The sequence below is a fragment of the Carassius gibelio genome, chromosome A2 (assembly GCF_023724105.1).
Source record: "Carassius gibelio isolate Cgi1373 ecotype wild population from Czech Republic chromosome A2, carGib1.2-hapl.c, whole genome shotgun sequence".
Classification (NCBI taxonomy): domain Eukaryota; kingdom Metazoa; phylum Chordata; class Actinopteri; order Cypriniformes; family Cyprinidae; genus Carassius; species Carassius gibelio.
The window spans coordinates 27,213,763-27,240,845 of record NC_068372.1 but is presented as its reverse complement, the minus strand read 5'-3'; the positions used below and the strand labels follow the sequence as shown (position 1 = coordinate 27,240,845).

General features: G+C 36.5%; 1 protein-coding gene across 4 annotated transcripts in view; it reads left to right on the top strand.

Moving 5' to 3' along the window:
• Positions 1-24,492, top strand: part of LOC127935330 (period circadian protein homolog 2) — a 34,361-nt gene extending 9,869 nt beyond the window's left edge. For 3 of the 4 annotated variants that reach the window (XM_052533116.1, XM_052533124.1, XM_052533141.1), the window contains 22 exons: positions 6,225-6,323; positions 6,564-6,721; positions 7,250-7,371; positions 7,518-7,719; positions 8,032-8,083; positions 9,677-9,819; positions 10,109-10,187; positions 10,382-10,488; positions 13,641-13,791; positions 14,268-14,376; positions 14,538-14,678; positions 14,820-14,895; positions 15,205-15,370; positions 15,959-16,086; positions 16,643-16,828; positions 17,627-17,683; positions 17,960-18,214; positions 19,132-20,042; positions 21,382-21,559; positions 21,967-22,171; positions 22,818-22,968; positions 23,250-24,492. In XM_052533116.1, coding sequence (XP_052389076.1) covers positions 6,225-6,323; positions 6,564-6,721; positions 7,250-7,371; positions 7,518-7,719; positions 8,032-8,083; positions 9,677-9,819; positions 10,109-10,187; positions 10,382-10,488; positions 13,641-13,791; positions 14,268-14,376; positions 14,538-14,678; positions 14,820-14,895; positions 15,205-15,370; positions 15,959-16,086; positions 16,643-16,828; positions 17,627-17,683; positions 17,960-18,214; positions 19,132-20,042; positions 21,382-21,559; positions 21,967-22,171; positions 22,818-22,968; positions 23,250-23,414 — 3,841 coding nt within the window. In that variant the 3' untranslated portion in view covers positions 23,415-24,492. The remainder of the gene's footprint in view (positions 1-6,224; positions 6,324-6,563; positions 6,722-7,249; positions 7,372-7,517; positions 7,720-8,031; positions 8,084-9,676; positions 9,820-10,108; positions 10,188-10,381; positions 10,489-13,640; positions 13,792-14,267; positions 14,377-14,537; positions 14,679-14,819; positions 14,896-15,204; positions 15,371-15,958; positions 16,087-16,642; positions 16,829-17,626; positions 17,684-17,959; positions 18,215-19,131; positions 20,043-21,381; positions 21,560-21,966; positions 22,172-22,817; positions 22,969-23,249) is intronic. The other variant, XM_052533132.1, reaches the window with a different exon arrangement.
• Positions 24,493-27,083: the final 2,591 nt, after the last annotated feature.

The following is a 27,083-nucleotide window of genomic DNA, read 5'->3' as shown; positions in this document are numbered from 1 at the left end:
AGTCGAATGCGTTCAAACTGCCTCCTCTCTGTCTACTGACCTATTTCTTAAACATTATGGGATGTAAGTTTGGTTTGAATTAAAAAATAAATTAAAAAAACTGTAAAAAGCACAATGTTTTCTTACCATTGCTGATTCTAACACAAACCCACTGTATTCGGCATAGTTTTATGTCTGTAGGAGTGGAAATGAAAGCTGCTCTCCATATTATTTTCCATTGTCTCCTTTTGAATTTATATGTTATTTGCACAAACCTATTTCAGAATATTAGACACATTTACACATTTACCACCAGGTGTTAATGTGTAAATGGGCCAAAATCTTTGACAATAGCTGTATGTGCCCAGAACAGATTACTCTGGATCTGTTTACATTACCATTCAAAAGTTTGGTTTAATAAATAAATATCAGTAAAAATGGTAATATTTTGAAAAAATTTATACTATTTAAAATAACCGTTTTGTTTTATTCTGAATCTACTGTTCAAAACACTTCCCTTCAAAAATTCGGAGTCTAAAGTTTTTAATGTTTATAAATAAATTCAATTATGCTTATGCTCACCAATGCTGCATTTATTTTATCAAATGTACAGTTAAAATAGAAATATATATATATATATATATATATATATATATATATATATATATATATATACACACGTTTAAAATAAATGTTTTCTACTTTAATGTAATTGAAAAAAAATCCTGTGATGGAAAGTTGATTTTTTTTTTCTTCATTACGTCAATCTTCAGTGGCACATAATTCTTTAGAAATCTTTAAACTATGCTGATTTGCTGCTCAAAAAACATCTTGTATTATTTACAGTGTTGAAAAAAGTTTCCAAACTTTTAAAAGGTAGTGTAGTTTAGTGTGCTTATGGTCTAGGAACTAAACTGTTGTTGAGGGCAAAGTTCTGCTTCACCAGCATTTGACTTTTCAGCACTACTGCTGTCAATGTGTTCTTTACATTTCACTATTGAGCACTTTAAAGTCTTTATATATTTATGATTGTTAATAGCATTTTTTTTTTTTTTACATTTTGGAACTAATCGTGCATAGATAAAATATCTTTGCAAAGTTAAGATTATGAATTGTATGCAGCTAATGACCTCAAACTGACTGACAGACTACATGCAATATTAATACTTTAAACAATGTATAACAATGTTAAATAACATTATTTAATCATATATTTATAACATAGTTAACAAATTTGTTGTTGTAAATGTGCAGGCTTAATTTGGATTGCACGGTTTCTAGATTAATCTCCTTGGAGACTGTTTGTTTAAAGTATTGACTTAGTCATGTATCAACCCTATGCCAAGAGGTTGCATGCAGACACTCGTGCCATTTGTTTAACCACTGAAGTGCTCTGGTAGTGTTTTGGTTTGCCAATAGGTGGTAAACCACAGAATTTGAATACCTTTTCATCAACATCAGTGAGTTTTCTGTCTCCTAAGTTACTCCGACGTCATTTCAAGACTTTGAAAAAAGCTCCCCCATATATATGACTATGATTGGTCTAACATGTGACAATGTAATTTATGTGCACTTCCAGCTTAATATTGTGGATAATCATTTACAGTCTATAGGAGCAATTTTGCTAAGAAAAATTCAATTTAAAATATACAGTGAAGAGTGGGAGAACTAATGTGGAGAATCAGTTTATTGACTCTGGTAACACTTTAGTTTAGGGACCAATTCTCACTATTAACTGTTCGCTTCATAGCATGCATTATACTAGCATATTGGCACATACAAACCTAATAAACAGTTGCCTTATTAAGTATGTTTTAGGTGGGTATGTTTTAGATTCCTACCCCATACCTAAATTTAACAACTACTTTACTAACTATTAATAAGCAACAAATTTGAAGTTTGAGGCAAAATTCATAAGTAGTAGTTAGTTCAAAGTGAGAATTAGTCCCCAAACTAAACTGTGACCATGATGCTTATTGTGCAGAATATATGCTTAACAAAATGAGTATTGGATTGGGATTTTGTCACCTGTTTGAACAGATGTTAGGCAAATTGCGTTGATTGCTGACTCATTCCAATTGCTACTTTCCTCTGTTTGTCTCCATCTCGAGTCCTCCATTAATGGGATGCTTCCTTGTGAAGACCTTCAAGAGATTTAAAAATAGAATCGTGCTCCAACAAAGAGATTAAATAAAGTCAACAAGAGTTATATTTGGTTCTGCTTCTTTGGATTATATTTATCTGCCAAGGCCATATCTAGCCTATTTTTTATCATTTTATTGTATTTGGATATTTTATTTTATTTTAGTAATATATTTTTATTTTTATTTTATTTTTTTTATTTAATTTAAATTATTTACAAAAAGCCTGAAATATTGTGATAATATATAAAAAAACATATGTACTTAAGCTGTGTTTAAACATAGATAAGAGACCGTCGTTGTTGAATTTTCCTGTGTTTCACATGACATTACAACGTCAGTATTTAATTTATTTTTGGTTAAAAGTATGACCAAACTATTAGTTATTTACTCCTCATCAGACAAAATTACTGAATACTGTTCTTTCAGGCAGCACATTGCGTCAGAATGCTGTAAGGTCTCTCAGGACACTGTTATGAATCATTATCACATGATAACCAAGTATGAATGTTGTTTTATAGTGCTCATTCAGTTCAAGAAATGAATGAGACAAAATAATAACAAGAGGAAAAAAAAATACTAGCACCTGTTGGTCGGTCCCAATAGCCTCATGGGCAGCGGGTTAACATATTGTGAAACATGACCAGTTCGAAAATGTGGGGGAGATTCACAAAGAGTGGACTGCAGCTGGAGTCAGTACTTCAAGAACCACTACGCACAGACGAATGCAAGACATGGGTTTCAGCTGTCGCATTCCTTGTTTAAAGCCACTCTTGAGAAGCCTCGTCAGAAGCGTCTCGCTTCAAAAAGGACTGGACTGCTTCTGAGTGGTCCAAAGTTATGTTCTCTGATGAAAGTAAATTTAGCATTTTCTTTGGAAATCAGGGTCCCAGAGTCTGGAGGAAGAGAGGAGAGGCACACAATCCACGTTGTTTGAGGTCCAGTGTAAAGTTTCCACAGTCAGTGATGGTTTGGGTTGCCATGTCATCTGCTGGTGTTGGTCCACTGTGTTTTCTGAGGTCCAAGGTCAACACAGCCGTTTACCGGGAAGTTTTAGAGCACTTCATGCTTTCTGCTGCTGAACAACTTTATGGAGATGCAGATTTCATTTTCCAACACGACTTGGCACCTTCACACAGTACCAAAGCTACCAGTACCTGGTTTAAGGACCATGGTATCCCTGTTCTTAATTGGCAAGCACACTCACCTGACCTTAACCCCATATTAAAAAACAATGGTGTATTGTAAAGAGGATGATGCGATATACCAGACCCAACAATGCGGAAGAGCTGAAGGCCACTATCAGAGCAACCTGGGCTCTCATAACACCTGAGCAGTGCCACAGACTGATCGACTCCATGCCACACTGCAGTAATTCAGGCAGAAGGAGCGTACTGTACAAGTAATATTCTAATTTTCTGAGATACTGAATTTGGGATTTTCCTTAGTTGTCAGTTTTAAACTACAAACTTAAGAGAAATAAACATTTGAAATATTTCAGTCTGTGTGTATTGAATGAATATAATATACAAGTTTCACTTTTTGAATGGAATTAGTGAAATAAAATAAACTTTTTGATGATATTATAATTGTATGACCAGCAATTTTATTCCTTCAAGCCATTTTTCCTTTCAAGTTTTGCCAAATTATAAGCATAGTTTTCTAGACAACTATTATAGTAGTGTTCACTCTGAAAATGTAATTGAGTGGATACTCTGGACAGCTGTAATGCCCAGCTCCATCAATGTCACATTGCAGACATATGTGGCATGGTTTCCATTAACAGCGTACAGTTTGTTCTTGTGTACAGGACGGGTGAGGTCCAGTGAGAGCTCCGGAAAAGTTGGGAGTTTCTTCCTTTCGTCAGTCTTTCTTTCCTCTTCTACTGCTTTTTTCCTTAGCTAGCAGTCAGTCTTTGACTTTATAAAAAAGAAGAATATATTGATTGTTCTTAAATTTAAATTGTTGGACTCATTCTCATATTTACCTTTTAAGTGGCATCTGTAGCAGTCTATGAGCGTCATTTAGATGTGTTCCCTACCTAACTGCTCATTGATTCATGCATTTCTTTTGGTAATCAATCCCTGTTTCTGTATACAGTGAATGGGTGAGGCAAAATGAAAGGCCTGGAACACTTTTTGTTCGATTTCTCTTTCTTTGTCTTTTTCACACACAGTTATGTGACCAAAGCTATGTCTTTCTATCTGTCTGTCTGTCTGTCTTTTGTCCTTTCTATCTATCTTTCAGTCCATCCGTCCATTTGTGCATTCATCCATCTGTCTTTCCATCCAACCATCCATCCATTTATGTATCAATCCGTCTGTGTTTTCATACATCCATCTGTTTGTCTGTTGTTCCTCCTTTCCTCTTTCTGTCCATCCATCCGTCATTCGTCCATCCATCCATATATTTATCTATCCATCTGCCCATCTGTCTTTCCACACATCCATCCGTCTATCGTATCGTTGGACATGATTTAATCATTTGTGCCACATGAGTCAGATAAGTCTGACCCAATTAACTAGTCTCAAAGTGATTTTCAATGATTTGATGACAGAATTAATTTATTCAGTTTCATATATTTTGTCACATGATTGAATTATAAGATTGCAATAGATAGCTATGAGGCTATAAATTAGCGAAAGCACATGTTAGCATGCTAAATGTTAAGCATTAATTGATCCTTGAGCAAAGCAGTAAAAGCATGCATTTACCAGTCTACAGCAAATTATCCACTCTTTTCCATAATGGTAACCCAGTGTACTTTAAATAGTTATAATAACTCCAGCATTATTGAATATTAAAGACTATCAAGTCTCCCCCTCTCGTGTTGCTCAAAAACATAAAATAATACTTATTTTAATTTTTATTCTCTTCGTTTAGTCCCAAGCAAAGCATGCTTGCAACTATAGGTGTAGCAAAAATTATTTTCAAGTATTTGATTGGCTTGCATTCAACCTTAATAATTTAAACTAGTAAATTGTACATAACTAAATAAGAATTGGTTGCCAAGTATTGAAGCAGTAAACAAAATTGAACAAAAACAAAATTGTGAAAGCATTTTCAAATAAGAAAACAAGTTGATATGAAGTCACAATGCGAAGTCAGTTATATGAAATTCTTACATTCCTGTACTAGTATACTTGTTCAAGTGTGTCGAAGGCTATGTCAGCATGTTATAAGGCCACACTTCCTTGCATGTGTAGTTAAATAATAGTATAAATAATCTTCCTTATTGTCCAGTCTCATTAGACTGCTGAACTGACTGTATCAGTAGCATCGAAACACATTGCCCTGCTAGACTAACACAGATGTGCTTTATATAATTAACTCACCTACAGCTAAGAAGTGCAACATGTGAAGCCCATTTCAGTTCAAAGCTACTTAGTGGGCTATTTATAACCACTCCTGGTGTATTTATGTCCCTCAGCATGTCACCTGCAGCTGGACGTTGGACTTGTTATAGTATCAGTGCACTAAGTTGAGCGGTTTAATCCACTTTGGTCTGTCTCAGTTAACTGCTTTACTAGAAGCCTGCAATGCAAGCCATTCTTAGCTGTGCTAATGGGGGCCTGGCTGGGAATGGCACATGGCATCGTGTTTTTGTGGCAAAGTAAAGATAGTGGATGGGTGAAGATTGGATAACTGAGATGGAAGGCAATGTCCAAGTGACCTCCATCTGGAACAGGAGCACCTATTCTCTGTTTGATTGTCCTCAACGATTGAAAATGTCCTGTGAGAATGAGGTTTTGAGCTGAAGCTACTGCTTGCTTTTTCTCTTGCAACAACAGCCTGTCCTGACTGCTTCAGCAGGCATACTGAATGACTCATTTCTGATAGTGTCGTCATGTTCGTTGCATGGATACACTGAGGGGATGTTTCTGAGTCAAACCTGATGTCAAACAATTTGAGATTAATGCAGATAAGCAGTATTATGTGTGTGGTTCTTTGTTGGTTTGGGCCTTCGTTTAATTACAATTGTAAAGCAATAAAGGGTATCATTCCTGATAAAATGACATCTGCTCAATTACTATTCATAAAGGATTTTTCTGTAGTTTATGACTTGTTTTATGATGGCTTCATGTGTCTTCACTCTTTTTACAGCTCCAACTCTCATAGTCCTTCACCACCCAGCAGCACGAACGCCTTCAGCCTTCTGAGTGCCAGTTCAGAGCAGGACAACCCATCTACCAGCGGCTGCAGGTTAAACATGAACACACATGACCAGTCTACCAGTGTCTGCATCTATTTTATCTTTTTTTTTTTTTTACAAATATTTTTATATTTACTATAAATATTTATTTATTTTCAAAATGTTTACAAAATAACTTGCATGATTTCATTCAAAATTGATCTATTCTATACATTGCATAGAATTATGTGTTTTAGAATGGGTTTTATTGCTGACATATTTGTGCATGTGTATTTTTTGGGCACCTGCAGTAGTGAAGAATCCGCCAAGGCAAAGACACAGAAAGAATTGCTTAAAACTCTGAAAGAGCTGAAGCTTCATTTGCCATCGGAAAAGAGGAACAAGGGCAGCAAGTCGACGACGCTCAATACTCTAAAATATGCCCTGCGCTGCGTCAGACAGGTGGAGGGTGAGCAGTACATTATGATGTTCAGTATATCATTACATAAGTTCTCCCTAAAATTTGCCTGACCACAGGGACATAGTCCTACTGTCTAGTAAATTATCAATATATTTTATGAGTTTCATTTTGCTTGCAATGCAAATGAAGCCTAGGTGCATATAAAACACATTTAATACCTAAAAAGTCCATTGGTAATACAAGCAATATTTCAGCAACTTAGAACTACTTGGTGAACATCATGTCACATGATCAGTAAACTGATCAGTTTTATGTCTGCCCATTTTAAAATTGCAATTTTACAATGCATATCTCATTTAATATTAAAAGTTAAATATGACAATGTATCTAAAACAAGATTGGTTTTCAAAGATTATATTTGTTATGCATTAATTAGAGGAGAGAACACAAGTAACCAGTCGAACCTGAGATTATACACTACATGTGTTTTTCATGTTTTTTATTATTAGGCCCATATAACATTTTATTTGTTAACTGAATTGGCTTGATGCATTTATTTTGACATTTTTATTTCAGCAAATGAAGAATACTACCAGCTGCTTATGATTAATGATAGTCAGCCATCAGGGCTTGACGTTTCATCATATACCATAGAGGAGATAGACAGCATCACCTCTGAATACACCCTCAAAAACACAGTAAGTATATGTTTTCAATTATTATTTTTTTATTCATGTATGTACATTTATTTATTCCAGTTTATTTGTTGCAGAAACACTTGCATGATTTCATATTTCAGTTGTTCTCTTTAATAATCATTGATCATGGGATCTTTGTTTTACAGGATATCTTTGCAGTGGCAGTGTCCCTCATCACTGGAAAGATTGTCTATATTTCAGACCAGGCCGCCTCCATCTTGAACTGCAAACAGGATGTGTTCAAGAACGCTAAGTTTGTGGAGTTTCTTACCCCGCAGGACGTTAGCGTGTTTTATAGCTTCACCACACCTTACAGGCTGCCTTCTTGGAGCATGTGCACTGGCGCAGGTACGACACACACATCAGGCATAATATCTGTAGATTTCTATAATATCTTTAGCAGTTAAAACCAAGAAAAAATCTGTCCCAGCTTTCACCTATTTCACCTAAAGGTGACAGAACACAAGCACCAAATGTGCACAGATACGAAAGGCTTTCTGTTTCTTATTCATTAACAAAACCAGTGCTAATTATTGAGGAGTCTTTGTTATTGCAGCAGCCAGTATTAGCTTGAGCTGACAGCTGACTTAGTCACCTCTGAAAGACGAGATGCTGTTGAATTAAACCTGAACTCATCACTCTTGTTTTTCCTCCTTAAAGAGTCGTCACCGTCAGACTGCATGCAGGAGAAATCTTTCTTCTGTCGCATTAGGTGAGTGTTTGTGTGTGTACATGTGTGTTAGAGCGTTGGAAGTATCCTGTGCACCATCTGTTCACCATGATTTAATTCATAGTTTCCTCTTTTTGAATCAGCCTGAGGGAAAGTAATTCTGGTGAGCTTTTGTTTGAGTGAATAGGAAGATTTGATTACTAATACATTTGACATTAGTATGGAAAACATGCATTCAGTAAACACCTGTTAAGCAACGCAGGACAGTCAATTGCTAATAAAAACTCAGACTGAACACTTGGGTGGTTGAACAGGATTTCTGGAACTTTCCAATTCCATTTGCGAGGGTATCGGGAATCAGTATCAGTTTAGTGTAGTCATGGAATTTCTGATTTAACTGTTTAACTGTTTTACTGTTTAATATTATATATTTTACAATTGTCAAAAGTACCAGCGTCGGTACTGAAATTTGAGCACTGTTGAGTGGATTCTTAAATATTTCTGATTGGCCATTGTGTTTGGGTGCTCAACAGATATGTCTGTGATTGGTCACAATGATCATCACTCACCGCTCTTCACCAAGCACTTACACTTAAAATAGATATTGCTGATGGAGGAACAGTAATTGAACAGATAGTGTCATTCATTCAGTGGAGAATTCACAATGTCAGCAATTTTAAGCAGTTAGCCAATCCTCCACAGACAGTGCACGTCCTGAGCGAGATCCAGTTCACGGACCTAAAACCTGTGCCAACTTTATTGAGCTTAGGCCATATCAACCAGTAATGTCATTTACTGCAACAGATGGTAGAAAGAATGATATCCGATTTATGACTGTCCTGAATATAGTCCCACCATTGTTTGGGGCTTTCATTTCAAATTTCAAAAACGGAGACTTTTCAAGCCACTAAAAAAGTTCAGTGTAGATTAGAAAAGCAACATGCACATTTCTGATTAAAAATGAAACGCCATCAACAGACGGGAAAGCATCGCCACTAAATTCAGCAGTGAACAAAGTTCAAAGAGTCAAAACTGGTCCATAGTCTAGTAAACGTTGGCAGCGTTGATATGGTTGTAATTATACTTATATTCATAAATGTTTTATTTTCTTGCCCCTCATCCGTCATGAGTTAAAGCATACATATATGATTTTCTCACAATCTTCTTTTAACAAAATGAGATTTAAGACTAATTAGAAAGCAGATTTGTTTGTTTTTTTTGTTTTTGTTTGTTTGTTTAATTGTATAATTTCAAAATTTGAAGCAAACGGTTTGTCTTTAGCTTCGTGAAACTATGCTGCAGCAGACTCCTTTTATCTTTTTCCTTTTTCTCTGAAAGTGCACTTATGATCAAACCTACAACTTCTGTTTGCAGGCCAGATCCTACATAAATAGCAAATTATGAAATTAATGTCAAGGTTTAGACACTGTTAACGTAATTTATGCTTCTTAAAAGACCATTTTATCTAAAGGTTTATACTTAAATGCTTGAAATTAGTTTTGTAGACATGAAATGAGTTAGTTTAATCATACTGTTTTAGATAGGAAAATCCCTGTTACATTGGTCAAAGCCAGTGTTTATTACCAGATATTTTTGTTGAATGTGTGTGTAAATCTCTCCTGTCCTGTTCTCCAGCGGTGGTAAAGAGTGTGAGGCAGATCTGCAGTACTATCCCTTCAGAATGACTCCTTATTTGATGAAGGTTCAGGATATGGAGCACTCTGAAGATCAGTTCTGCTGCCTCCTGCTGGCCGAGAGAGTGCACTCCGGCTACGAAGGTCAGTTATTTTACACAATCTTCTTCTCTATGTATAATGCATTTTTTCCAGTATGTAGTGGTCCTGTTTTTTGTTGTTGTTGTTTTTTTCCATTTTATAGCAACACTGAGGAAAACCGAATCATTATTAGGACAAAAAATTTAAGAGAATTGATTCTCTGAATTATTTGTTATCGCTTAATAATGTTTAAAGAAATGCATATTTTTTGGTGTCTAATACATTCTTTTATTTAAAGTAGAGTATTTTATAAACACTACCATTCAACATTTTTATTATGTTCGTTCCTCAGCTCCAAGGATCCCCACGGACAAACGAATCTTCACCACAACACACACTCCCAGCTGTGTGTTTCAGGATGTGGACGAGAGGTAAGAGTGTTAATGCTTCACTGTTGATGAACCTGACAGTGATTGGCTGGTAATTTAAGCCCTAGGTGTCTCACGCAACAGCTGTACCTCCACACCTGCTGTTTTCCATTTCTCATAATCATGCATATTAAAGCCAATAACAGGGTTTTTTTCCCCCAGAGTAACCAGAATTGTTTTGTGATGTTTTTCTGTAGGGCCGTTCCATTACTAGGATACCTGCCTCAGGATTTGATTGGCACACCTGTCCTGCTGCACCTACATCCCAGTGATCGACCCGTCATGCTTGGCATCCACAGGAAGAGTGAGTCTTTGTTCTGGCTGTTTAGTTCATTAAAGGTTATGTTTAACTTTTTTATGGGAAGGTACTTAATCAGAGAGAACTAGAAGTCAATTGTTCGGGAACAAATTGGGGTGGATTTATAATTTGGTTTTTAACCCCTTACTAGTAACCCCCCTTTTTTGGCATGGAGACCGAAATTACATACCCAAAATAAAAAGGTTTCTGCTCATGATTCTTTCTCACTAGATACATAACCAACCTTTGTTCACAAAGCTGACACTTTAAAGTTTACTGTTCAGGAATCAGAATCACTCAGACTGTTATGATAATAGAGATATATAAGCTCAAACATAAAAACAAAAATAAAAATATTAAAAACATATGTTTTAAATGTATTTAAAAAAATGTTGATGTAGGAAATGAGTTTGAAAACACAGTGTAGCTAAGGCCACAAGTCTTCCAAGACTTCATAAAAAATTTCATAATCGAATCTGTAAAACTGTGAATTTTATGAAATATTTTCTAAGGCCATGTCATGTGTGTTTTTAGAGAAGGCTCATCAGATTGATTTATGGCCCTTGTCATCTCTGTAAGATCTCACATGTAAACTTTCCTGTTCTCTTTGTGTATGTTTCACTGTTGAAAACTGCCCGAATCATGATTGTATTGTTCTCACCAAACGGTTCTTTCACACCTCCGCCAAGTATGACACATTATCCGCATTATTCTTTTATCATTATTCTTTTGTTTTTATTCCACCTTTATTAGCCTTGATTGTGGTTTTTCAGGCTTTACAAAGCAACAAAGCAGCGATCTCACTTCAGTCTCTCTTTGCATTTAGCCCTTATTTATCAAAAGTCTTACTATAAAAATACAACAAAACATTTTCTTACGACCTTACGTGAATTATTGAGACAAAAATGCATTATGAAGAAGAAAAGCACCTGCTATTAGAAGCATTGGTGCTAACGTTAGCATCAAGCTACATCTGACAATTTATGAAATTATTAATACACTTTTACTCAAAACTCACTTTAAACCCCGATCGAGTGTTTATAATAACTTCCTTTAGCGATCAGGGGTGGAATTTGGTCGTTTACTGTTGTAAAAATATGTTATTTGTAGCCTTTTTCATCGCTGCACAAGTTAGCATTTCCGATGTACATTTTCGATTTTTTTTATAAAAACGCCCCAGATCTCAAGAAATTCTCATACCAAGCTTTACTATCGTAATCGCGGGTTTATTATTCGGATATTTTGTGTGTAGAGAGGTGTTTCAGTGTTGTTTTGGCCAGATAACTACCAGGAAGTGTGCAGGAAGCATGTGACACGATGGGGCGGTGTCCAGATATGAAACTCTAAAGGCTTGTTCGACTTCATGCAGTTTTGCGCAAACCGATCGTCGGCTGACTTGAAGCAGTGCATGCCGGTTAGAAATTTTGTCCGACTTGATACAGCGCTGACGCCACGTGACTGTGACGTGTGCCGTCAAAGTACCACGAGACCGATTGGAGAGTAGCCGGAGAACTCAGCCAGCGCAGCTTCTGAAGAGCGGCTGCACAGGTTCTGATGACGACACAACTGATCCACGATTGGCTGGATTCACTGATGACACCGATGACGTGCGTTTCAAGTTTATTGCGAGTCGGCTTCAGTTTCAGAAATTCTCATATGGACTTTTAAAACAGTTCAATACGTTTTTATGTCGTCTTCATCTTATAAATCATATTTATTAAATATTGTTTTACTGTATTTACTTTATTGTTAATATAAAGTTTGTGTATGTTTATTTTGCATGACTTTCTTTTTTATACAGACCTTTTACAGTATTCAGCAGCATAACCTATTCAAATGAGCATTTTTAAGAACTAAAATGTTAATCTAAAAAGCATACAATCTAATGTGGTCATAAATGCTCCTATACAAATGATACATAATACATTATGTTCCTCCATTTGTTTGGTTTCTTCATATTCTCTAGTTTATTTAGCTGTGTTTATACTTCACCTGCATGTGGTTAGCAAACTGCTAACAACTTGCTGTAACTTCAACTTAACAACTTGACAACACTGTTCACTTTCAAATAGTTGGTCTAAATCACAATATAAATCCAACAGAATTGTGCTTTTCTTTATATGAAAATCAGTGGTGTTATGTTTAAAATGTTAAAAAGCTCAGCAGGAGGGCACTGTAAATCTTGTTGCTGAAAACTTCTTGAAAAACACATACCCACCAGGGAATTTTTTTATAGGTTACTTTTATCATTTTGTATAAGCAGAAACACCCATGTCATACTGATAAAGTATATATCCAATATGGTATCTTGTTTTGGAAGGCACCCTTCCAAAACACCATTTTTTTTTTTTTTTTTTTTTTTTTCAAAACACCACTTATACACGCATTTAAACGCGATCAAGTAAGCAATCGCCACGTGATCTGCCATGACTGACGTAATTGCAGCAAACTACGGGAGCCACAACGTGTCCGGCTTCATATCTCCGCTTGCAGCTCCTCCCCACCTGCACGCGGCTACTCTCGCCGATCGGTTGCATCCAGCCGCAGCCGATGTCGAACACACCTTAAGATTGACGTTTGAAAGACCCAATCAGAGTCTGAGTCACACACCGCACGAGCTGTGACTACTGCACGCACACAGAGATCGCTGGGAGAGGCTGTTTATCATCTGATCGCGTAAATCCGTGGAAAATGAATAGAAATGACGATTCTGTCTGAAGAAATATGAAGTAAACATCAGTAAATATATCCATATATCTCCGCAGATATGCATCTTTGGTCTGTAAATCCTTATTGACGCTGTTCAGTGAGTCTATGTGAACACAAATAAACCGCTCTTGACGTGACTGAATATGAGTGAGTTGTGAATTTCTATTCAAAATGTGGCATAATACGGATTTATTATTTTGCACTCCTGACATAAATCACTAAATATCTGTCACTGCAACAATGTTTTATCAAAATATTGGTCAAATATCGAAGCTTGAGTTTTTAAACTTTCCATTGATGCACAGTTTGTCCAGATGAAGTAAGACAGTGATGTTTAATGTGCTGTGAAAGTGAAACAATAATAAACTGGGGCCGTCAGCGATGTTTGCACGCAAAGGGGTTAAAAAGGGGTTTTAGATATTTAATTTTTTTTTGTCTTGTCCCATTAGTCCTCCAGTATGCCGGCCAGCCGTTTGACCACTCAATCCGCTTCTGTGCTCGTAATGGAGAGTACATCACCATAGACACCAGCTGGTCCAGCTTTGTCAATCCCTGGAGCCGCAAAGTTTCCTTCGTCATTGGCAGACACAAAGTTCGCATGTGAGTGCATAAGATGAAAAAAAGAGAACGTATCTGAGATGAGCTTGATATTTGTTTAAAAAAAATATTTCTTTAAAAAATGTATTCCTTTTTTTTTATTTTTTTTTTTTAACAAGAAATTAATACTTGTATTCAGCAAGGATGCATTCAATTGATTAAAAGTGACAGTAAAGACATTTAAATGTTGTTCTGTTGATCTTTATATTCATCAAAGAATCCTAAAAAAGAAAAAAGTATCACAGTTTCCACAAAAATATTAAGCAGCTTAACTGTTTTCAACATGGATAATAATCAGAAATGTTTCATGAGCAGCAAATCATTATATTAGAATGACACCGAAGTGCAGTTATGATGCTGAAAATTCAGGTTCAAAATAGTACTGTTTTTACTTTATCAACTCAATGCAGCCTTGGTGACTTCTTTCCGGAAATAACTTTTGAATGGTAGTGTAACTGTAATTTTGTTGATTCTACCAGGGGTCCAGTGAATGAAGATGTGTTTGCAGCTCCGGCCGTGGCTGAGGGCAAATCCTTAGACTCAGACATCCAGGAAATCACTGAGCAAATTCACAGACTCCTGCTGCAGGTACGGAAACTGGGAAGGACCAGATTAACTGAGTGATGATGATACCCAATTTTTTCTCAGAAACCATTTACAAAGATGGCGAGGTTATGATGCCTAGTGTTAACATCTCTAGAAACATTTAATTTTGGTCACTGGTAAAAACATGTTTTTGTGTGCTGTAGCCGGTCCACAACAACGGTTCGAGCGGCTATGGGAGTCTGGGCAGTAATGATCATCTGCTGAGTGTGGCATCGTCTAGTGAAAGTAACAGTAATGGAACGCGCCTGCGACAAGAGGAAGAGGATGCCAGGAAAGCCAAACCGGTGAGTCATGTGATGAATTCTAGTTCAGTGGGTTTTTCAGTGCAGCTATTTATAAAGGTCAGATGCTTCAAGGTCACTTTTTTATTCATGCATTGAGGCTCTGGTGGGTTCATTTGTCTTAATATATGTGTGTTTTCACAGAGGAGCTTTCAGGAGATCTGCAAAGGAGTCCACATGCAGAAAAACCAGGAGCAGCAGTCCAAGAAGAGCCCTACTAGTATGTACCAATATCCACCACAATCTGTCATCAAAGTCTGTGTTTTTTATGGTATGTAACTCAAATCTGTGTCTGAAGACCAGGGATCCATGATGAGAGAGATTATATTAAGAAATACTACAAATGTGATTTGAACTGCGATTTTAAAACACTTAACATCTGTAGGTGGCACCAAATAAGCATATTAAAATTATTATTTTTTTGCCAGTGTTACAATCCCAATGTATTTTTCACACTAGGTCACTTGGCAGTTCCCATTTTAATGTGACTACTTGCGCAGCCCTTCTGAAGGCCTTTTATTTCTTTCAGAGTTTCTACAGAAAAGTCCAGTGGTTCGACCCAAAGATTCTGCGTATCCTGTGAACTGGAGAGAGTCTCCAGTGGAGCAGCGTGCAGGTCTTCAGGAGGAGCTGGCCTTCAAAGACCAGACCGTCTACTCCTATCAGCAGATTAGTTGCCTGGACAGCGTAATCAGGTACAAAGACGCAAAGTCACGTCACAGTGAAAACTGATGGTGTATGGACGGAGACTGTCTCGATTCAATTAGCCACGTGTAATGCACTTATTGATTCTGTGATGCAAAGAGAGTATGAGAAACTGAATTAAGAATGCCATGAAGATGAATGAACTTGTTTTCTTGAGCTGGCAGAGGACATTAGGTTTTGCAGGATGTGACGTCTCATTTAGCGCCCTTTCTCAACAGAATAATCATTATAAATATTTAGCCTAAAACAATGGAAGATGACACAAACTTACATCCTGCTCAGTTTTAATGTATTTGACTGATGTGTTTTATTAAAAATATATATCTAATATTTACTGTAAGCATACTGATATTTTCTTTGATGATATTTTCAAAGAGATTTGAAAAAAATGGATAGGATTTTGACACGTGATGTACACTTGAACAACAATAGTCAAATGATTATAGGGTCATAAGGGTACAAAACAAAGGAATAAAGACAAAACAGTAGTAGATCAGATGGGTTTTTATGTTACATTCAGCGCGGTTAGCTGTTTGTAAACCTTGTTTCCATTGATGGCGTCTTTCTCTCTCCATCAGGTATTTGGAAAGCTGTAACGTGCCCATCACAGTGAAGAGAAAGTGCCAGTCCTCCTCAAACACAACATCCTCAAACTCAGACGAAGACAAGCAGAGAGGTGTTGAGAGCTCCATACAAGTGTCTGAAGGTACTGAAACAAATCCACTTTCCAAGATTAGTTTTCAAAATTGAGCATGCTCATAAATTGTAAAAATTCCTTTCATTTTCCCCAATAACACATTAAAACAGACCTACCGTAAAAAATGTTTAACCCTAAAAACTTTTACAATTTTATTTTTAAGTATTCATTTATATTTAATAAATTCTTTTTAAATATCAATATTACATTCTATAAATTCAGTGGCACATGTTCACGCTCTCACGCCACAGGTTACCGTAATTTTTTTACGGAATGAAAAACATTGCAGAGCAAAGACAACACAGACAAGACAGAGCATGTTACATTTGACAATAGGACACAAAGTCCCAGCTTTCAAATCCTGTTAGTTTTATTAAGAATTTCAAATGATAAATACAGTTTTAGAATGGTGTGAAATGAACATGAATGAACATCTGAGGGCATGTTGAGAAATACCCTACAAAAATATATAAAATGAATATATAATGTGGTATTTGACAATTTTGCTTGTCAATCCCTGTAAATCCATCAGTACTGAAACTTTCTGTTTATTCTGTATGTTCAGAGGCCGGTCATCTGAAGAACCAGCCAGGTCTCTCATCATTAGAGGAGTCTAAGAAGCCTGCAGTCTCTGGTGTAGTGAGTCCATCTCTGACTCCACTCGCGCTGCCCAGTAAACCTGAAAGTGTGATGTCCATCACCAGCCAGTGCAGCTACAGCAGCACCATCGTACACGTAGGAGACAAGAAAGGTAAATGATTTATTAAGTTTAACTGTATGTCTGTTCGTCTGGCCTGTCTGTCTGCCTGTCTTTCTCTACTGCCTATCTATTCTTCTAAATAATGCTTCTGTTACAAAACCTTGTGAGCTGTCTTGATGTCTGCTGCCTGCGTATGAAATTGTTTTAGTTTGCCATTAACATGTTGCTAAGGTAATAATATGATTCTAAACATAAATACTGTTGTAATGCTGTATGTATGTATGTGTGTATATATATTTATATATATATATATATATATATATATATATATATAAAGCCTGATATAAATCATATATATATATACATTTGCTAAAAATATATAATATAAAGTCACATACATTTTTAAAATTGTTTCTAATTATTTTGTTATAATAAAGATGTATAATTAATAAACAAAATTAAAATGATAATCTAAATTAAAATAATAAATAATAAATGAGCAGATACTGATAATCATTTTATGTACTTCAATAAAAAAACATGCAAATTTGATATTTATTTGAATATTTGCTAAAAATAGCATTTTAACCGTATTTAATATTTTTAAAAAAAATGTCTTTAAAAATTCAATTTAAGTCAGTGTCAGATGACTGAAATCATCTAAATAATAATCTAATTTGGGAAATGAGTGTTCACAATAAAATATCCAATAACAGATGATACATATCAACAGATACAGCTCAATAATGAAATGCTATCTATGCAGCTCACAAGGTTTTGGATAGTTTATCTGTATTAGAGCTGTAAGTGTTTTGTCTGTTCCTTGGTAAAACACCTTTTTTGTTTTAGTCGTATCCTCAACAAGACACATCTCTCCAAAGCAAGAGTTCTCTTCCAAACTTCAAAGTTAGTAAAATCTTCCCTCGACATAGGGACAAAAAAATGATTGCGAAGCCTTTTGATTGAGATGATGAGTAAAATAAAGGTGCAGATCACCCCGACAGGGCTTCAGGAATATGTGCATCCTTCTAGCATTTTCCCCTGATTCCCATCCCAACATGCATGAGATAAACTTGAGAAGGCCTGGATGCACCCCGTAAACAAGTGCCACCTGTGCCGCCTGTGTTTAGGGAGAACACTTTGCTCATTGTAAAGTTAAACATCTTGTGTTGTTCTTTGCAGAGATCATTGAAGACGTCCCCGGCTCTGAAGGCATTGAAGGTCAGGGTCTCGCTGTTCCTCTGGCCACGGTCTCACCGCACAATCAGGAGCGAGAGGCTTACAAGAAACTGGGCCTGACCAAGCATGTTCTGGCAGCACACACTCAGAAAGAAGAGCAGGCGTTCCTCAGCCGCTTCAGAGAGCTGCGAGGTGTCCACGCTTTTAATGCCGACTGCTCCCTCTATCTGGAGAAACAGAAAGGAGTTCCATCTGAGGGTAAGAAAAGACTTGAGTCTGAGGCTGCACAGCACTTCTATTACACGTGAGCAGCTCCTGATCCAGTGTTTTCAGTGTCTCAGAGCTCCTCAGTCCACACCAAAACATCTCTGCATATATGCTTGTAGTCTATAATGTATTGTTTATAACATGCATTTGGAAATCATCCCATACATGTAATGTAAAATCCCTATAAACTGATAATTACAAGACATCCCATAAATATTATTATTATTAATTTTTTTTATATTTTCTATGTTAAAAAAACTAATTTAATAATTTCAATTAATTATTTATTAAACCTAACATTGATTGTTATTATTACTATATTATTGATTTCATTTTATTATTATTTAACACTCATTTTTCAAATCACAGATTTTTTTTCTTTGATTGTAAATGTCCAAAAAAAAGTCTTTATATGATATGAATGTATGAAGTTATGAGATGATATTATGATTTTATTACAAAAGTAAAATAAAGGTGCACATAGTTTATTTCATTTAATATTTGTATTTTATAATAGTAATAATAATAATAATAATATAACATTTTTTTTTTTTTACAGGGAAATGTTACAAAAGTAAAAAATAATAATAATAAAGCAGCAAGTTTATTTTGTTTCATATTTTATATAATAATAATAATAATAATAATAATAAAGCAACTCACCATAATAATGCTGATTATTATTATTATTATTTTAAACATAACATTGATTGTTATTATAACTATATCAATTATTATATTTAATTTGATTATTGTACAATCATATTATGATTTATTTTATTTTTTTCTTTGTAAATGTCTAAAAATAATTGAATTGAAGAGTAATTGGAAAGTAGTCTTCACAAGATATGAATTAATAAATGGTATAATGATATAAGTCGATAACTGCTTCCTGTCTCTCTTTCCAGCTGTTCCCGCTGCTCGTTTGTCTAAGCAGGGTGGTGGTGGTGCACCTGAGACCAGTGGAACCCGCCGGGGTCGCAACAAGAAGACCAAGACCAAACGCATTAAGCCGAACGAGTCATCTGACAGCACACCTTCAGGACGTAGGCCACCACCCAAACCTCAGCTGCAGGGCCTCAACCAGACCTCCTGGTCTCCCTCAGACACATCCCAATCCACATTCCCCATCGCTTATCCGGCTGTGATGCCCGGGTACCCGCTGCAGATGTACCCGGGAGCCGGCGGCGTGCAGCCCAGGGTAGATGCTCCACTGTCAGGCTTTGGGGAGAGTCAGTGCAGCCAGGATCCACGCATCCCCATGCAGCCTATCCAAACGCCGTTCTCAGCTCCTCTGGTCACGCCCATGGTGGCTCTGGTACTGCCCAACTACATGTTCCCCCAGATCGGCGGTGCTCCGCGGCAGCCATTCTACCCCAAGCAGGGAGCTTTCCCCTCACAGCCTACCTTTCCACCTCAGCCTAGTTTTGCTGCACAGACACCGTTTCCTCAACAGTCCACATTCACCATACAGACCCAGTTTGCCCCCCAGAACCCCTTTACTCCACAGACACCATTTCCATTCACGTGTCCCGAGGAACCGCCAAAACCACCTGAGCCCGAGCTGAGGGAGGATCCTTCACGAAGCCCCACCCCTCAGTCTGTGGGTGGAGGCGGGCCGCCGTCCCCGCCTTTGTTCCAGTCACGCTGCAGCTCGCCTTTGCAGCTCAACCTGCTGCAGTTAGAGGAGACTCAACGCTCTGCTGAGAGACAGGAGTGGACAGCGCCATCTGTTGTACCACAGGCAAACTGTAGCAGTAGTGCGGAGAAAGCAGGAGATGCAACTGGGCAAACCACAACTGACAAGGATGTGCCACAGGTTGGGAAACGTAATCTCTTTTTCTGTGATTTACCAGTACTGTTATTATACAGTGCATATTTGACCATTGTGTTCTTTTTAAATACTTATCTTAATCTCACCTCTCATCTCTCGTTCTTTCATTTTTGCCTGAAAGTATTCAAAAAACACGCACACAAAATCAGGGGTGTCGTGCAGAGTTTAGTTCCAACTTTGCAGGGTTCAGTACAGTCATGGAAAATCCTGGTCAATTTTCTGGCCTGGAAAAATGTATAAACCCAGAACGTTTTTGAAAAGTCATGGAAATGTATTTCTCAAATCTCTGTGTAATAGAATATATATTTTTAATCGGGTCCTGAATTCCCGCAAACATTTATTTAATATAGCATGTGGATTAGATGTAAATTAATCTACACAGAATATTGGATCAAAACAGTTATATGAAAACAGCACGTCATCGCATCTCGCCATCACTACAAGAGAACTGCTGCATGTTTTGGGACAGTTGATAGAGTATCACTTGCCTAATTGGGTCACTTTTGGGTCGTCACAAAAAAGTATTATTTTCACATCTTTTTAAGTCTTTTTAAACCATTTGTGACTTGCACGCTCCATAGACGCTCACAGTCAGATCCGAAGCGCACGCACATACAGCCGGTAGTTGTTTTACACAGTTTATTGCACTTAAGCAGCCAAATACTCACAAAATTATATCAAAATGTCCATCTTGCCGAGTACCCTTGCTTTTGTCTGAAGTGAATGTAAACAGTTGTTGTGTATCATTACATTGGATCCATGCAGTCGGTCTTAAAGAGACAGCTGCCGAATAAAGCTGTGCCGTCTGTCATTAAATTCTTTCAAACAACAAAAGATACAATTTCAGGTTCTAGTATTTCTGGCTTCTAGTAAGTTCAGGTGTGTTTAATTAGGGTTGGAGCTAAACTCTGAAAACACCTGCCCTCCAGGACTGAGCTTGGAGACCCCTGCACAAAGCAGAACTCAAATGCAAAACGTTGTCTTGACCAGCAGGTGGCAGTATTAAACCTTAAAAAAAAAAACTTTAAGCAAGTTCATTCAAAATTAAGCTTTGCACCTTCATTTTGCCACATTAGATTTAAAACATGCAGAATTATTAGTAATATCTGTATTTAAAAAAATAATGAAGTATTAATTATATAAAAAAAAAAATGTTAAAATGGTATGCCAAACATGCAGCTTTAAAGTTTGTATTCTTCACATTAGGCTTTAAGCATGCAAAGTTATTTTGGATTATCTGACGGCATAAGATGTTCTGTACTTTTTTCAATAAAAGAAATAATAAATATAAAAGTATTAATGGACAATTTGTGTTGATTTTCAGTATGAAGGGTCACCTGTGGACGGTCAGCATAGTGATGCGTTCTCATCATCTAGTGACCTGCTGGATATTCTCCCAGAGGACTCGCGCTCGGGCACCGGCTCTGCCACCTCGGGCTCCATGGGCTCTGGATCTAACGGCTGTGAAACGTCTGCCAGCGGCGGGTCTGCCAGCAGAACTGGTACGTTTGGGAGTTTATAGTGATAGATCTGATACAACACTTGTGTCTTGTTTTACCTCTTTATGATTACTTTAAACATAACTTACTGTGTTATTAATACTTCATTATGAAGGTATTACAGTTAAAGTCAAAGCGGTATTACGTCTACTGTAAAAATACTGTACGCTTATATAGTTTGACAACCTTATATATAAGCACAGAAGTGCAATCCCGAAAGAGGAAGAACCTCATATTCTTAGCCCACAATAAACGTTTTGCCCCACTTCCTCTAAATTATTTTGTATTCTGTTTGGTTTCTCCAGTACATGCTTTCCTTGTTAAAACTGTGATATTCAAAAGCTCCACTTCTCCCTCACTCCTTTCTACTCCTTTTTTTATTTATTTTTTTATTTTTTTTACATCTTCAGGAAGCAGCAACAACAGCAGTAACTACTTCGGCAGTGTGGATTCTTCCCAGAAATCCCATAAGGCCAAGGGGCAAGGCTCTGGCTCTGGGGCGCTGACACTGGATGGGAGTGAGAAGCTGATCAAGTATGCCCTGCAGGACCCACTGTGGCTGCTCATGGCTAACGTGAATGAAGATGTTATGATGTCATACCAGTTACCATCTCGGTGAGTGGGCAGAGGGAGGAGAAGTAGCCCCAATCTTCCCTTCCTACCATTCATCTTTAGAGCTCTAGTCCAAGTCCAAGGCTGTAGTCCCCAGTCTATACTGTGCTTGACCAGGTTGAAACAGACTGTCATATGAACAGAATGATAGAATCTAGAAGAGGAACAGGATGTCTTTTATCTTGCTGTCAGTTTGACCACACTCAGTTTTTAAACTGCTTGAAATACTTAAAATAATTCTTCTTGAAAATGTGAGTATTTCTCACCTAGTGATTGTGAATGCAGAATTTCAAAACGTGTTTTGGAAAGGCTGTAAAGTTTTTATTATGAAAACAGAAAACCTTTATTGTAGCTTGGCAAACACTAAAACATGTCAATCTGACCCACAAAACAAAATGTGTAACCCGTTTTTAAACAACAGGAAGTTAAAGATCTGCCAATAGGGTGTGGTAGTAAGATTTGAGTGATTGAGTTTGTATGTGTTTGCCTTTTATTCGGCTTTCACTTTTAAAATCATAAGCAAACCTCATTTGGTTTCAAGCGTATGTAGCTTTTAAACTTTTATTGTTTTTATTTTTGTTGTTTTTTTACAGGTTTTCATGGACGCAGGCTTGACGTTAAATTACAAACATCTTTTTCCCTCTTGCAGTGACATCGAGAAGGTTCTGAGGGAGGACAGGGAGAAGTTGCGGCAGATGCAGAAAAGTCAGCCTCGCTTTACTGAAGAGCAGAAGAGAGAGCTGGTGGAGGTGCATCCCTGGATGAGAAGAGGTGGGCTGCCCAAAGCCATCGACGTCAAGGTCTGTATACACTGATATTTAACTGATATTAAAACTGAGCAAATGAGACATTTAAATAATGCTAAGCTGAATTTTAAGCACCATTGCTCCACATGTCACATGATTCTTCACAAATCATTCTGATATACTGATTTGCTGCTTGAGAAATTTTTACCACATTTCACTATCTAGTCAATACGAGATGGATGAAATCAATATTTTCTTAATAGTAGAATACAGACATTAAAGAAGTCAAATGGGTTGCAAGCTCTATGCAGACTAAAGTCAGTGTTTATCTGCAGGTGTGTGTCGGCTGTGAAGAGATGAGTGAAACCCTGACTGAGGAGGATCCACCAGATCTGCACATGGGAGAAACCGAAAGCAGTGATGTCACGGTGCCTCCGGCCAATAGCAGTGAAGCCTCTACACACTCAGAAACACATGGCTGTCCCGGTCCTGTCACCTGAACTGAACTCCTCTTTCCACCTGTGAAGATACAAACCTCGTCTGTTCGTACAAAGCGGACATTTTAGCATAGATAAATGCTTCTGCCGCTGCCACAGACCTTCATGAAGACTCGTTCTGTTGCTTGTTTGTGTGAGTGTGTACAGAAGTGTGAATAAATGAATGAGTGAGAGAATGAATCGGAGTGAATGAATTATTTCCAGACAATCTAAACTGTCTTTTAAGCCAGACTGTGCTGTTCAATGACTATCACTGTTAGATTGTAATATTAATATCTCCTTTTCAATGTTTTTTTTTTTTTCACTTAATGTGCATATACACAAACTAACTTATTTCTACTTTCCAACATTTTTTTTTTACAGTTTTATATGTTTTTCTTCTTCTAAATCCATGTATAAGCTCTTGTAACAATTATTCTGGTGTTTGATAGTTGTGTTGTTGGATATCTTTCCAATATCCTTTCAAATTCACAATTTAACACTGGGGATTTGTAATTTATGAGCTGGATTATTATTTATTAAACTAGGACTGTAGGAAAGTGCTCTACATTATTGGCACAAACCATGATAACTTGCATCACTTTGCTTTAGCACTTGAGCTTATTTGTTCAGATAGTGAATGTGTTGAGAGCTTAATACAATGTATTAGTAGCATTAGTTTTCTTTTATGTGAGAAGTATTTCAAGCTAAAGAGTTTAAGGTGCTGCTGTCTTGTTCAGATTGACTATCTGATGGTCTGTTGCGATGTACAACCTCAGTGTTAAATTTTTCCTCTCTTATAAGCCCTAGACTGAATCTACTTACCCATGTCCCTACCTAAACCTGTGAAAACCTGCTGTACGAACACAATGACCATAAATCCCCAGCATTACGGACATATGGGTAGATTTCAATATCAGGTTCAAAGGTCTCTGTTTTGAAAAGAACTAAAACACTATTGTGGAGGTCAACTTGGCATTAAGGTTTTAATGGCCACATTGTGAATGATTGTGCTTGCATTCATTCACTTACAAATTTGTGAATATATGGTGTTTCTTCATGCTGAAGTGTATTTGAATTAAAGTCTATTTTTTACAAATTACTCTTGTTAATGTGTTTTTTCCTACTGTATTTAAAACAGTCTGTGAGGACGGATGAATTGAAGCACTTTTTGGTAAATTATTATTTAGATCAACATTTAAGTGTATATGCATTGTTTTATATGAATAAGTCATACATTGAATGTACCACTGCATTTTTTCACACCTTTACATGTATTATGATCATGATTTATATCATTACGTTACAAAGTGAGATCATGTAAATTTTTACATAAAGAAATATTCACAAGAAATTTAGACAATTAAGTATTTTATTTAAAGTTGACTGTCAGACCCATCTACATATTTTATTGAAATATACTGCTTTAAATTTAATTAGCATAATTTTTCATCCGAAAGTTCTCTGATGGATGTTTCAGGAATAATCGTAATTGTTTAAACCAAATATTGAAATGAAAGATCGTATGTGTTTGTTATATCCTCCTGGAACCCGAGAGTTTTGTCCTCTGTAGAAGACATTATATTTTACTGTATTTCTATCTGACCCTATGCCACAGTTTTAAGTCTGGATGTCCAGTACAGAACTCATTCAGGGCTTTTTAGAGATATCAAATGTTTGGAGGATTGATCAAACACCTTCATTCTTTTAATGTGACTGATATAAGCACTAATATGATAATGTTTTGTAACTGTCATTTAAGTCTTGCTAATTTTCAAACTGTCATAAATAAACCTCATTAAAATATGACTTTTTGTTACAAAACGGCATCATTTTCATACATGTTTTCTGTAGAGTACACCAGGGCAAATGGCATTTTAATCGGGCATTTTGAGGTGACACAAACCAATAGGGAAAGAAATTATAGATCAATATTCTTATGAAATTAGATATTCTTATGAAAATGTTGTCAAGTAGGCTAGTTATTCCCATGATTACACTTCTTTTTTCATTATGGTTTGCCCCAAGAACACATTAATATGCAAATTAGGTGTAATGTATAGATATGTAGAGAATGGGAATACCAATTTATGGGCATTTTACACAAATATTCCATAAAGTACAGTAGTATATGCTGTTATATCTTTCATAACAGTTGAGAATCATCTTAGTACAAATTTTGGCTGAAAATAGCCTGACAAACTGATGGATGAATTAAAAAAATAAAACACTGTTTACATGCCTTTTCATGTCTATTTTATTCTCATGTCTAAGTTTTTACATTAGCCTACTACTGTATGTTACTCTTGAGTCTTAAAATACATATATATTGCCATAAAAATAGCCAAAGATACTAGTATGGCAATAAAAACAAACGAAATAAATAGTTGACTATGAAAAAAAAGAATAAAAGATTTAGCTACTTTTGTGTAGCCTATAAAATGTATTTGCATTTTATTGTAGCCTACAACACAGTCCTGCCCAAATGGACTGTTGTAACAGAGGGGCCATTTCTGAGCCATATGTTCAAAGTCAGACAACCGTTACATAGTTTTTTTTTTTTTTTTTTTTTACAGCGCACATCCGATGCACAGCTTCCCTTCATGTGATCAGACTCTACATGAAAGACGCGCTAGTTCCTCTCTTTCACACCTCTGATAATTTGAATAGAAGGTGTGAATGGCTCCTTCAGGCCTCCTACCAAGACAACAAACTTCAGACAGCGAAAACCCAAGCCCTGATGCAATGAACGCAGTGACGTAATAGGTTATAACCTGTCATCATTCTGAGAACATTAGCCTAAATGTGGATTTGGCGTTCAAGTGCTCTGGTTGTCAAAAACTAATGATTTATATAAACTAAGACACTGAACGTGTCTTAAAACTAACGTAACTGGTTATCCAAACTCAGTCTGGATTCTTTAATCAGACATGAATCAGTGTTGTTATTTATTATTATTATTTATTTATTTTTTGTCAGGCGCTATCGGCTTGGTCGCGCAGGCCTAGTACAGCCAGAGCCGTTGAAAATAGATTTAACGGCTCTGGTTACAGCTAATAGCCTAACCGTCAATTAACCCTTTTAAAAGTAAACCTTTAAATTGTTTTGTGGTATTAAGATATGCCTGTGAATTGCGAATTTAAAACAATGTAATGTAAATAATGTACTATTTTTATATTTTTTATTGACGTCTAATTCAAACAGAATCCACGCGAAAACCTAAGCTTATAACAAACTTGGTCTATCTGTTGTAACGTTCGCCTTTTGTTAGTGTGCTAATTACATGGACTTTTACTTTGTATTTATTTCTATGTAAAGGCTGAAAAGTGGTTACAATATTAATCGGTCAAACGGGAAACCGTGAGCGATGTAAATGGACTTACAGGCCTATAACATTGGTTGCAGGTTTTATGATCTTTCCCTTACAACAACATTACAACCACAGTTACCGCTTATCATTAAATACATCTAATCTACAAACACCTATTTTTGATGGCAGACTTGACCTGTAACACGTAGTCAAGATATTTAGCACCACATGACACCTTATAGTGTCAATCAGTTCTGTCGCGCAGCTGATTAATCGTCAATTACTTATGTTTTACACGTCTGAAGGGCCAAAGCGGACATTCACTTTTTTTTAGTAAAGCAATAGTATCTGTAAAAAAAAAAACTGCATTACATTTGCTCAGT